This window comes from Malurus melanocephalus, unplaced genomic scaffold (assembly GCF_030028575.1).
Source record: "Malurus melanocephalus ecotype Western Australia unplaced genomic scaffold, MMel_1.1 scaffold_319, whole genome shotgun sequence".
In the NCBI taxonomy this organism is placed as follows: Eukaryota; Metazoa; Chordata; class Aves; order Passeriformes; family Maluridae; genus Malurus; species Malurus melanocephalus.
In genome coordinates, this window is record NW_026623551.1 from 850503 (window position 1) to 863280 (window position 12778).

Here is a 12778-nt window from a genome sequence, read left to right on the forward strand (position 1 = left end):
GTCCCCACCTCTGCAGGCCCCACCCTGGCTCAACAATCTCACTTTGATGTGTGACTTGACCCTCCCAAAYAGAAACCACTCCTGCTGTTCTGGGGACAGGGCCAGCAGGCAGATGGGACCCTGAGCACAGTGGGACCTGGGGTTATGGAGCTCCTGCTGAGCCTCCCACTGCTCCCAGTCACAGAATGGTGAAAGCTGGGAAAAACCTCCAACATAATCCAAACACTGCCCCAGCACTTCCCAGGCCACCATTGGCCCCTGTCCCCAAGTGCCACATCCACATGTGTTTCGAACACATCAGGGATGGGAACTCCACCACTGCCCTGAGCAGCTGTGTCAGGGCCTGACCACCCTTACCAGGAAGAATTTTCCCCAATAWCCCCCCTGCCCCTCCCCTGGCCCAGCCTGAGGCCGTTCCCTCTCCTCCTGTCCCTGTTCCCTGGAGCAGAACCCGACCCCCCCGGCTGCCCCTCCTGTCAGGGAGTTGTGCAGAGCCACAAGGTCCCCCCTGAGCCTCCTTTGCTCCAGGCTGAGCCCCTTTCCCAGCTCCTTCAACCGCTCCTGGGGCTCCATTCCCTTCCATCCATTTATTGGCTCACCAGTGGTGTTTCTCCAGGTGCCCCTGAGGTAAAGCCCTGCCCTGAGTGCTGCTGTCCCCTCCCCAAATTCCCCTGCAGAGCTGCTGAGGTGTTTCAGTGCCCCCATCCCCGGGGCAGGTGATGTTTCACTCAGTGCCAAAGAGACCCCAGTGAGGYTCCCTGGAGCTCTGAACGTGCCAGKTGACCCAARGCAGCCACCTGAGGAGCAGAACGCCCATGAGGCCCCAGCCTGAGCTGTTTTTGCCCCATTATCCAAGGGCAGGGATGGAGACAGAGCAGCTCTGCTCTGCTGGCAGAAGGGGGTTGTGCCTGGCACACCCTGGAMCCACTGGGCTCTCTTTGAGCCCAGCCAAGCCAAACCATCAGGTTCCCCAAATGACAGCCGAGGCCAGGGCTCATCTGGCACGTTTTATGGCTGCTCCATTCCATTCCTGCTGCCCCCAGGCAGCTGGGCAGAGCAGAGCCCTGGAGCTGTCCTGCCAAGCTGGCCRGCTCTGCCAGCACACACAGCGGGCCTTGGCAGAGGAACCAAAACCATCACATTTGGGAAATAAATCCCCAGCCCTCTCTGCAGGTATAGACACAGAACAAACCAGTATCAAACTCCCAGAGAATTCTGCAGGAAGCAAAGTGCAGAACTTTCCAAAGGAGCTGTGTAACTGCAGATGTACTGAATAATTCCTGAAAACCAAAGTCCCCTGGCTGCTCTGTTTAATTATTGATGAGCAGTTGCAGGGCAAACACAAAGCTGGGTATTAGGGCTGGCAGYGTTTCCTACCAGGCTGATTGCTTTTGCTTTCTACCTGCCCTCACCTTGCCACAGCAGCCAGGGATCCTCATCACCCAAGGGRCTCTAAGCACTGTGGAAGGCTCTGTGCACACCACGGGAAGGGATTAGACAAATRCCAGGAGGCACCAGAGTCAACTCCACTCGATTCCCCCACGCAGCAGCAGCCACTCGGGCTGAGACTCATTTCAGGGCACATTAAATGTGCCCCAGAAGTTTCTTCTCCCCTGTTTTGTGATATCCCAACTCTCAGACCCCCTTCCCAAAGGACCAGAATGTTCTCAGCTGTGTGTTGAARATGCCACTGTTGGTTATTCTGTAAGAGTGGGGTCAGAGCAGGAGTTACCTTTGAACTGCCTGATCATGTTCTGGTGCTTCTCCAAGGCCTCCTGCAGGATCAGCTCAGGCTGGTCCATCTTCCAGCGCCACTCGGTGCCCACGGGGTTCGTGTGGTGCCTGAGGGAACAGGGACTATCACTCAGTGTCACTTGGAACCCCTGCAGAACTCACCTCCCCCTGGGCCCTTCAGTACCAATGAGATTAAAAACAACGAGGAATTCCCAGAGAGCTCCTGCTGCTGCCCCAACCCTTGGCTGGCACCTCTGAACACCACTCACACCTCCCTCCTGCCAGCCTCTGCTCTCCCAGGAGGGAGAAGGGACCTTGTGGACAATATTAAACTTTATACACCCATCCTGAACAACTACTGAAAGGTTTCTAAGCTAAAATAATGTCTGTAAAAACCTCTATAAAGGCAGGGAAATGGCTTCTGCCCACAGCTGCGCGAAGCTTTGCACAAGGGAAGTCCCAGGACACCTTTAGTTCCATTTCAAAGGTACCAAGCACCATCCTGGGGACAGGATTTGTTTCTAACGTGGCCTTTGTGAGGTGCTCTGGTACTGGCACAGACCAGGGCAGACTCCACCAAACTCCCTGGAGAGAGCAGGAACCTGCACTGTGCCAGGGATGCACTGCTGGTGGATCTGGTCATCTCCCACATTTCAATCCCTCTGAGCCGAGTGATTGCAGGGGAAAAGCCATGGATCTTCCATCCAACAAACAGCTCAGGTCACACTGGGCTGGGAAGCCAACCTTGCCTAGAAAGGATCACTGTCACCACATTTTGTTTTCTTGAAAAACAGCAAAAGCCAGCCCAGGTAAATCCACCCAAACACTTGGAAAACCCATGGAGTTCCTCCCCATTTCCTAATTTATTACCATGGGAGCATCATTCAGCCCTTAAATAGCATTTTCAGGAAGTCAATGAATTTCTGTGCTTTCACCTCCTCATTCCCCCTCCATCCCAAAATACAAAAGTCCCTTCACTGTTCCCTACCAATCCCACTGCAGCCCAGAGAACAATCCATTCAGAGCAGCTCWTTGTGCAGGGTCTTCCACAAAAGCTTGTGGATGAACACAGCTCTGGACAGGAAAATAAAACCAAGGCAAATGCGCTGCTGACTCTCAGCTTTCCAGCCAGGTGACCTCTGCTCGCTGCTCCCCTCTCCATCACCCCTGGCACTCAGCCCTGGGGACAACTGAAGGTACCAGCTGCATTCAGCCTTTCAAGCTCCAGGGGATTGGGACATGACCCCAGCATTCACCTGGGAGAGAAGGGACAGGGAAGCACCGTCTCAGGGTGAAGGGGCCGGTCCAGTCCTTACTGGGGACAAGGAAAAGGCTCCCACAGACCCCTGGACAAGGGGAAATGGATTCCAACCAAAAGAGGGTAGGTTTGGGTTGGATATCAGGAAAAAAAAATCCTCCCTGTGAAGGTGGGAAGGCCYTGGCACAGGGTGCCCAGAGCAGCTGTGGCTGCCCCTGGATCCCTGGCAGTGCCCAAGGCCAGGCTGGACATTGGGGCTTGGAGCARCCTGGGACAGTGGGAGGTGTCCCTGCCATGGGAGTGGGATGGGATGAGCTTTAAGGTCCCTTTCAAYCCAAGCCAGTCTGGGATTCTGGGATTGTCCAAGTGAGGAACAACCTGCAGCTGCACCCTCTGACAGTGCTAAAACCAACTTCAAACCCAGGCTCAATGGAATCAGCCTTTTGACCCAAACATTGCTTCACCACTTCAAGAGCAAAGATTCAAACAGTACTCTCAAACTTTACCACCTTAAGGATCCTTCAAGCCAAARCAGCTTTTTGAAATTCCCCTTTATTTCCCCATCTGGCAACATGGAAAGTTTCCTGAATGTCAGCTATAAAAGGCATTTACAAAACCCTTACATGTTTAACTGCAAAACTTGTACCTTGGATATTTAATAGGGCCAGCTGGCAGGAAATCAATAGGCTCTGGGTGCACCCTGGACAGCTATTAGTGTCCAACAGGCCCTGCATTTCTAACACATCCAACTGGTTAATAAACACACCAGGTCATGTCCACAGGGCTGCTGATTTGGCAAAAAGAAGGCTYTCTGCACAGAGGAGGATAGGAACTAATGGCTCAGGAGAGAGGATAAAGAAGCAATGCTTTGTGGCTCATGGGGCTGTTCCCCAGTCCCCATCACAGACAGAATTCCAGTGTCACCTTCCCACTGYCCCCAGGCTCTGTGACCCTCCCATCACCCACCTACCCAGCTACACCAGTTTTGAGCAGGGAACTGTGTTGGGGATTCCTTCCTCCCTTCCCAAAATAACACAAGGAAAATGAAAGCTCACACACACCAAACCCACTCACACCATAAAAACCTTGATTTTAGCAGGGATTCCAGGTGTGAAACAGGTTTGGGCTGCTCCTTCAGGGATACTTCAGTATCACAGCCYCCTCAGACTGCACAGAACATGCTGGAAGCTCCCGTTGGCTCCTCTGGAACCTCCCCCGGCCACCCAGCCTGCCTCCACGCAGCCCCACCTGCAGTCTCAGCAGATCTCTGATCTACCAGGACCATGGGACAACATTCCCTGTGTCCCTGGTAGGACATTAGACCTTTGTGAAGGTGCAGCTCCCCAGGGGCTGTGATCTGCCTCCCCACTCACTTGGGGACCATTTCAATAAATCATTGCTTCACACATTCCTCAAATGGTTACTGAGCAGTTCTGAGGGCAGATGCAGCTCAGATATAAAGGATCATTTCCACAGTGATCAGCTGAGCCAGGGTGATGCTGCTGGGGAGCAGCAAGGGGACGAAGTGTTGGTGGCAGTGACATCAAAGGACAGAGCACATCGTTCCCAGGGAGGGCAGGAGCAGAATAAAAATAGGAAGAGTCCAAGAAGCAGGCTCAGGGAACCCTGAGARGCAGCAGGGGAGGTCCCAGAGGAGAAGGGCTTCAGGGAAAAKAAGCTGAGGAGAACTGGCACTTTTGAAAGCTCAATTAAGGCAGAAGCACAAACTGCAGCAATAAAAGGCAAAGACAGAACAAAATCAATCTGCTCTTGYGCAGCCTTGTGAGCCTGCAGAGCAGAGRAGRAGCACAAACACAGGGGYATCAGCAGAAAGGGGAAGGGAAGAGAGCAGACATAACCAGGAAAGGACACAGCAAAGAGATCCACAGGATTTTCCCTGGAGTGACGAGAGGAGGAGGAGGAGAGAGACCTCAAAAAGCTTTGATGCTCCTGCTGTACAACGTGAAACCTGTTCATTCTGCTCCTCCTGAAAGAGCCCAGGTTGCGCTGGGAAGGGACCAGGACAGAGACACTGAATGGGAAGGAAATGTTTTCCCTGGGATGGGTAAAGACACCCTGGAGCGGGCCAGACAAGATCAGAGGGGCCAGGGGTGGCTTAGACTGGAATTAAGGGAAACTTCTTCAAGGAAAGGGTGGTCACGGGGCAGCGGTGGAGTGACCACCTCTGGAGGGGTTAAACATCCTTKAYGACACRGTCTGGTGRCCTTGGCARTGCTGGGRGAACAACRGGACTCAAGGATCTCAGAGGGCTTTTCCARCCTCAAAGATTYTGTGRYTCTCTTCCAATKCATGCTTTTGAAACCTTAAAGATGGAAGATGCCCCACACTGAAAATCTCCATCCCAGCTCTGCAAGATGCTCTTCTTTTAAGAGCAATCTCCTGAAAGGCAGGGGATGCTTGGTGTCCTGTGCTTGTGTCCATCCCATCCCATCGCACCCCAGCTTCCCAGACTATTCCAAAGCTCCACTGGATGTCAAAATGCACAAATTCACTTTCAATCCCACACACAAACGTTTTCTCCCAGAAATGCCTCAGATGACAGAGCTGGCAGAGCAGCACACAAAGCACCAATTCTCCTTTTTTAGCACTTTTTTTTTTTAGCGAGGGCATGACCTGGGTACGTTCTCTGATGTCCCTCAGCCCATCTATTGGGCTATTTTGAGAGCTCCTGGCAGACAGACATGCCCAAAATGCAACARAGCAGAGAAGAATCCAATGTGAAGGATGAACCCTGGTCACATCAGATCCCTCCTGGAAACAAACCCATAACCAAACTGAAACCCTGAAAAAAAAGAGCAGCAGCTGAGCAGAACCAGGGCTGGTGGCTGGACATGCACAGAACCTCTCTGAGCTTCCAGGTGTCACAAAGCTGCAGCGTCCACTCCTTTGAGATCAATACTTCCCAACTCCATGAAGAATTTACCCTCTGGAATCCAGTTAGTTACTCAGAAGAAGCTTTTCTTTTCATCTGTTTGCAGTTTCTTCTCAATTTTTAAAGACCATATGTACCTCTCCTGCGAGAGATTATGCATTTTTAATCTCTGCATTTTGCAGGACTGACTGTGATGCCTGGCTTTTGGCCACCCACTGATTTAGTGCCTGAACACAACTTCAGCTGCTGTCTACAAGCAAAACCTSAACTCTTCGAGCACAGGTATAAACATTAAAGTTACGGCAGAAGAAATATGAGCCAATTTCTTCTCAAGATATTTCACTCTGTTTGGTTTGCCTTCTCCTCAGATGCAAAAGTATTAAGCCCTATTAATTCAAATCTTATTTAGCTGCTCCATCTCTCCACAGTAATTGATTGGGCTTTGGACAYTGAGCCAAGAACCCTCATCAGATCAGGTTTGCGTGGTGCCGGCGCTGCAGGGAGGTGTCACAGAGCTTCGAACTCACACTTGCTCTAATTGATTAAAGGATTTGGTCACTTGCACCTTTCCATTTAGGCAATTAAGCTGCAGAGGCACAGCCCAGAGAGAGCAGCCCCAGAGGGAGCAGGGCTGGGGAGTGGCAGACTCCCTGGGAGGACAGGACCATGGCAGGGGAGGGTGCAGTAACTGAGGCCTGGGGTGCTCCCCTCTCTGCTTTTGGTAGAACAGCCTCGGTGCTGCCATGGGGGAACACCAAAAAATCCATCTTGGAGAGTCAGGGAATGTCCTGGGCTGGAAGGGACTCACAGGGATCATTGATCCAGCCCCTGTCCCTGCCCAAACCCCACAACAATCCCCCCTGTGCATCCCTGGCAGCGCTGTCCAAACGCTCCTGGAGCTCTGGCAGCCTCGGGGCCAGGACCATTCCCTGGGGAGCCTGGGCAGTGCCAGCACCCTCTGGGGACAGAAGAACCTTCCCCTGAGATCCAACCTAAACTCTCCCTGGCACAGCTCCAGCCATTCCCATCTCCCAATCTGCACTTCCAGCCCTCCAAAAAAAGCTGTCTCATAATCCTGCATCCCCAGCCTCTCTGAGGGGACAGGCAGGGAAGCAGGAGCCAGTGAGGCAGCTGTGACAGCTCCCAGGGAYGTTCTGCTTCCAGGGACAGGAGGAGAAGRAAGGGGTCCAGTGCAGAGKGAAGCCCATCTGTGACAATAAGSCCTGATTTTCTGAGGGTGTTTGRATAYTGGCTCCACCCAGGAGCTTRTGGAAGGTGTCCTGCCCACAGCAGGGGMTGGAACTGATGCCCTTTGGGGCCCCAACCCAAACCATTCCATGATTACTGTTTTGGGGCCAAAACGTGTCAGTCAGGACCAGCCAACTCCACAGACATCCAGCTCCCAGGGAAAGCAGCTGAACTGCAGCACTCCCTGCCAAAGTGAGGAAGAGAAAATAAACAGAAAATAAACCCTTGGGCTTTCCTTCAGGGATCCAGGGAGAGCTTAGTGGTTGWGCACTTGGAAACACTGGCAGAGTCTACAAACGTCTAAATCCTGAAAGAAGAGATCAAGCAGGAAGAATCTAAAAGCCTGATCTGCAGGGCAGCGTGCAGAGCTGCATGAGGAGCCAGCCCAAAACCTGCACGGGAAACATTCTGCCAGCAGCACATCAGAACTGGGGCCTCACGTGTCTGCAGGGACTGCCCTGCTCATCCTGAACAACCTGCAAGGGCTGGGGGGCTCAAACCAGGTGCACAGACAGCCCTGGCTGCAGGGATTGGAGCCGGGCTGGCAGAGGATCAGCAGGGCTGGGGGTGGGATGGAGGATTCCTCTCACAGCCACATGAAGGCACAAGGGTGGAACAGTAACCAGAGAAACCTTTCTTCAGCACTACTTCTGGCTTAAGCCAAGCTTAAGGTCCCAGGACGAGCCTCAAACTGAGTCTTGCATCTCCCATTTACACTTTCCAGTTTCCAGAGGAAACCTGAAGATAGCCAGGTGCATCCATGTGGGAGAGTTCAACACCTGCTCACCCACAGGAGGGAAATCAATCAATCAAACAATCAATCAATCAATCAATCAATCAATCAATCAATCAATCAATCAATCAATCACAAAGCCTCTGAGCTTAGTGCCTTGGGAGCTGTACCTTTGCATCAGCCTGTAGCCATCAGGAAAATCTGCACTGGAGCACTCACTGTCACCAGGCTGCTGCTGCCAGATCCCTCTGAAGTGACAGGTGACAGTGCCAGGATGATGAGTTAGAGACATGTGAACAGTGCCAGCTCCTCTGTGTCTCTGCACTAATGGACTGATCTATCAATTAYTGATCAATCTGTACTCTCCTATTTATCAGTTCCTGCCCTCCCAGGTCACACCTGCTGGCCTTGCCTGACCCAGCCCATTCCACACCCAGGCTGCCAGCAAATCCTGAACCAAGACACCTGGAAGAGAAACTGGGAAATGCCCTGGGGAGCAACACTGGGGACAAAGCCCCTCATACTGTGTTCTGTTTGGCTGTTTGGGATGTACCTCGGGTGTGGGGACAGGGGGACCAGCACAGGCACAGCCGTGTCCCTCCTGGCACAGGCATGGCCATGTCCTGTCTCCCTCCCAGCACACACGTGGCTGTGTCCCATGTCCCTCCTGGCACAGGCATGGCCATGTCCCTCCCAGCGTGAGCCACTGCAGGACTCAGTGCAGCAGCAGGAGCTGCCACGTCGGTAACAGCCACAAGCAGAAGGTTCTCATCCTCAGGCACTGCCCTGCATGTGAAATGTGCCATTTGCTCCCTCCCTGCCAGCCAGGAGGGGAGGAAAGCCCACCCAGGGCACCAATCAGCCCTTTGGAACAGACTTCCAAAGGCAAACTGTACGGGATGCCCAGGACACGGCTCCCAAGTGCCTCAGAGCAGTCTTTGAACTGTTTTTGTGAAATACCTGCATCACTGACACCTGAACACTCTGAAAGGGGCACTCAAGAGGAACATGGCTGGGTTTGAAGGAAATATTGTCACAGAATCATGGAATGGTTTGGGTGGAAGGGACCTTCAAGCCCATCTCACCCCACCCCCTGCCATGGCAGGGACACTCAGAGAATGGTGACGCCCCAGGCTGCTCAGGGATGGCTCCTGGAACGCTGGATGGAATCCCCAGCCTGGGGTGGGTCCTAGAGGAAGCACAGCTCCCACGGGATGATTCAGCAGGGTGGGAGRGAAACAAAGGAGCTCAAAGCAAAGCCTCCCTGTTCTCCCACTGCAGGCACTCTCCGGTCACTGCTGCCATTTGTGCTGAGCCTCAGCCTCTCCCCAGTGCCACCCTGCACTCCCCCAGCCTGGCACAAACCTCCCCTGGCAGCCCAGGGGGAGGCAGTGAGCAGTGCCAGAGCAGTTTGGATCCAGCACAGCTCATTTCCTTCAGGGAACAACYGCAGCCATTGCTCTGAGAAAAGGGGACATCTTCCTGACCAAAATGGGAAGGCATTGAGCCGAGGACAGATTGTCCAGCCTGGAGCAAAGGGGTATCAGGGAAAACCTTGTGGCTCTGCATAACTCCCTGACAGGACGGGGCAGCCAGGGGGGTCGGGCTCTGCTCCCAGGGAACAGGGACAGGAGGAGAGGGAACGGCCTCMGGCTGGGCCAGGGCAGKGGGGACATCAGCAGAAATTTCCCCATGGAAAGGGTGGCCAGGCYTTGGCAGGGGCTGCCCAGGGAGGGCTGGAGTCCCCATCYCCAAGGAGCACCTGSAGGTGGCACTGAGTGCTCTGGGCTGGGGACAAGGTTGGGACTGGGCACAGCTGGGACTYGMYGATCCTGGAGGGCTTTTCCAACCCCAGARAYTYCRGGATTTCTCWACTGCTRTTTTGGGAAGGCAGAACTTCCTGAGCSATCACTGCTCACTTGTTTAGAGCAGTGGAACCAGAGGGAGGGTGATGTCAACCATGGTGCAAACAATGATAAAAACAATGGCGCCAACAATGATACCAACCATGGTGAGATGATACCAACAATGGTGCAAACAATGATATCAGCCATGGTGCAATGATACCAACCATGGTGCAAACAATGATACCAACCATGGTGCAAACAATATACCAACAATGGTTCCAAAGGCCCTCCCAGCCCACTGCTCCTCATCGTGTCCCCCCGAGCCCCCAGACCCTGCCAGTGCCTAGGGCTGCCTCACCTCCAGCAGAACACACACTTGTTGGCACAGGCCAGGCTGGGGGTGGCCTCCATGCAGCGGTGGCTCTCGATGCCATAGAAGGTGTGCTTGTAACAGCCCCCACGGCCCCGAAGCATCGCCTGGGGGACAGAGACATGGGCGAGTCAGGGACACAGCTGGGACGCGGTTGGGACACACAGATATACACAGAGACATGGGCGAGTCAGGGACACGGCTGGGACACACAGATACACCAGGAGAGTCAGAAACCCAGGTGGGACCAAGCTTGGTGCCACCTGCCCCAAGAAATTCCCAGCTCAGGATGAAATGTGACTCTTTATCTGCAGCAAAACTGCATGTAGGAGGCCAAAGTCAGCACTGTTAGAGAAGAAAGAACTTTCAGCCCCTCAATCGCTCATGTGTCAGAGCCCAGCACAACAATGTGCTCTCCTGGAGCTTTTCAGTCAGCCCAGGAAATGCAGGTGAAGCCTCTCAAGCTGCAGGGAGCATTCCTGGAAAAGCTCACTCAGGAGTAACAAGGATCATTTCAGGGCTGTCCTACTCAACACTCCATTCTCTTCATTTATCTGGCAGAGTACTGCTTGCAGCTCTAAATTAAATAAATGCCCTGACCTTATAAACCCTCATTGACAGGCAGCAGTGGCTCCAGCAGGMGGCTGCACTTCCCCTCTTAGCACAGCCCCAGAGGTTTCTCAACATGATCCCTCTCTGGGTTAYCATGCAAGCTGCCTGCAGGAGTGGCTGGCTATCATTAGCACAGTTAAACAATAATAAATGAGAAAGAAACTTTAYCACTCTCCAGAGAAAATCTGAAATACAACACAGCAGCTTTTTATCTGCCTCCCTCTTCCTGGAGAGTCCTGGTGATCCAAGAGAAAGGAGCAGAAGAGAAAAACCTACAGGTAATCTCTAGCTGGCTGTACAGGTGGAAGATTAAATGACATGGAAAATGCTGTTTATTCTACTCATTCCTCAAAYGACAGAGACTTTGGGAGATTCACAAATTCCAGGATAACAAGTTATATTTGGTTTTTCATAAGGCCAACAGACTCTTCCTAAAATGTACAGGATTTCTGCTTTTTCCCAGAATTTGACAGAACCCAATCTTTTCCATCTGAGGCATCTCTCTGAAACTCTGCTCCATGCTAATCCTACCAGCCCTGTTCCTGCTTCCCTCCAATACAAATCTCCACAAAGGCTCCTGAACACTCACACATGGGTGAGAACCTGAGGCAGAGCCACTGCCTGCAACCAATTTCAGCTCCATTTAGAGGAAGACTTTACATTCAATTCYTGCTTAAGCTAAAAATAGAGTGGGCCTATCTAAGCACACAGAGCTGCTATTTATTTTGTGAAATGGCTTTACAGTGCTGCACTGAAGTCTGGGTTTTCACAAAAATGGGTTCTCTGGCTTTCTCAGTCACAACATCAATGTTTGGCAAGTTTTCCTTTAAACATTTTGTGATAATGTCTGACACTAAAAATGATACAAGAGAGAAATGGTTGTAGGAGTGACCAGCAGTGGGATCAAAGCATCCCACAAGCATTCCTGATAGCCCAGGGTTTGCTCTTGATGCTGCTCAGGAGAGCAGGGCTCTTGATGGAACAGTTCCTTGGCACTGGGCATTGCAATGAAAACTCTGCAGCCCCCTGGGATGGAATCCTAAGGGCTCTTTCAAAACTAAACCAAGTTAATTATACAGCAAAGGAGAGCTCAGAGAGAAGAGGCTGAGCACTGCCACAGCACAGCAGGCAGGGATGGGCTGGCATGTTCATGAGTTGCWGGATCCAGAGGTTCTCCTCCAAGAATGGGGAGGGTGGAGGATGTTGCATCATGGTGAGTCTGGAGAGGGTCTGGAGCCCYAGGAATRGCTGAGGGAGCTGGGARAGGGGCTCAGCCTGGAGCAAAGGAGGCTCAGRGGAGACCTTGTGGCTCTGCACAACTCCCTGACAGGAGGGGGCAGCTGGGAGAGATCGGGCTCTGCTCCCAGGGAACAGGGACAGGAGGAGAGGGATTTTAATAGCTGGAAATGCAAGACTTTGAGCTTGAAAGATGCAATTTGGGTTTGTGCAAACAATAGCACATTTTAAATTATATACCATCAGGAAATGGGAATACCTGAGTAAGTCTCTAGCTTTGTTTTCATTTATGAAATGAGAAAAGGAAGCAGAGCATACCTTKGTCCATCGGCAGAGCTTCACCCCAGAATGGCTCCCAATGAGTTTATAACCTGCAAACAAAGCAAAAACCATCAAACAATTGAGTTTTGCATCATCTGCAAGAATTGATGCACTGAACATACCAGTTGGTACTTAACATGATTAACAGCATGGTCCCAACGCTGCTGTTCCCCCCTGGCCCCAAGGGGACACCACCAACAGTGGCAGTGCCACCCAAGWGACTTCAGCCAACTGGGAATGGTTTCTTTTAGTGGGACATTTATTTCTGTTGCTCATTCTGGTTTGAATCAGGGTGCCCAGACTCTTGCATGGACAGGAGGGCAGAGCCTGTCCAACCCAGGCTGTGGGACAGCTCACAAACCCCAAGGAGCAGGCCTAAGGGCTGACCCCAGAAGAGCCTCCTACCCARAACCAAGGATCCTGATCCCACTGGCAGCCCTGCCCCAGCCTGGAGCACAGGATCCGACTGCCAGTGCAGCCAGGAGGGCTCAGGAAGGGAACAYAAGCAGGACTCAGCCTGAAGCCC

At 52.5% G+C, this 12778-nt stretch overlaps 1 protein-coding gene across 1 annotated transcript in view; it reads right to left on the bottom strand.

The window, feature by feature from the left end:
* The window catches only part of LOC130580248 (S-adenosyl-L-methionine-dependent tRNA 4-demethylwyosine synthase TYW1-like), an 82063-nt gene that overhangs the window by 44702 nt on the left and 24583 nt on the right, over nucleotides 1-12778 (bottom strand). The window contains exons 6-8 of the mRNA XM_057377610.1: nucleotides 12250-12302; nucleotides 10072-10190; nucleotides 1733-1842 (exon numbers count right to left, since the gene is read on the bottom strand). Coding sequence (XP_057233593.1) covers nucleotides 1733-1842; nucleotides 10072-10190; nucleotides 12250-12302 — 282 coding nt within the window. The remainder of the gene's footprint in view (nucleotides 1-1732; nucleotides 1843-10071; nucleotides 10191-12249; nucleotides 12303-12778) is intronic.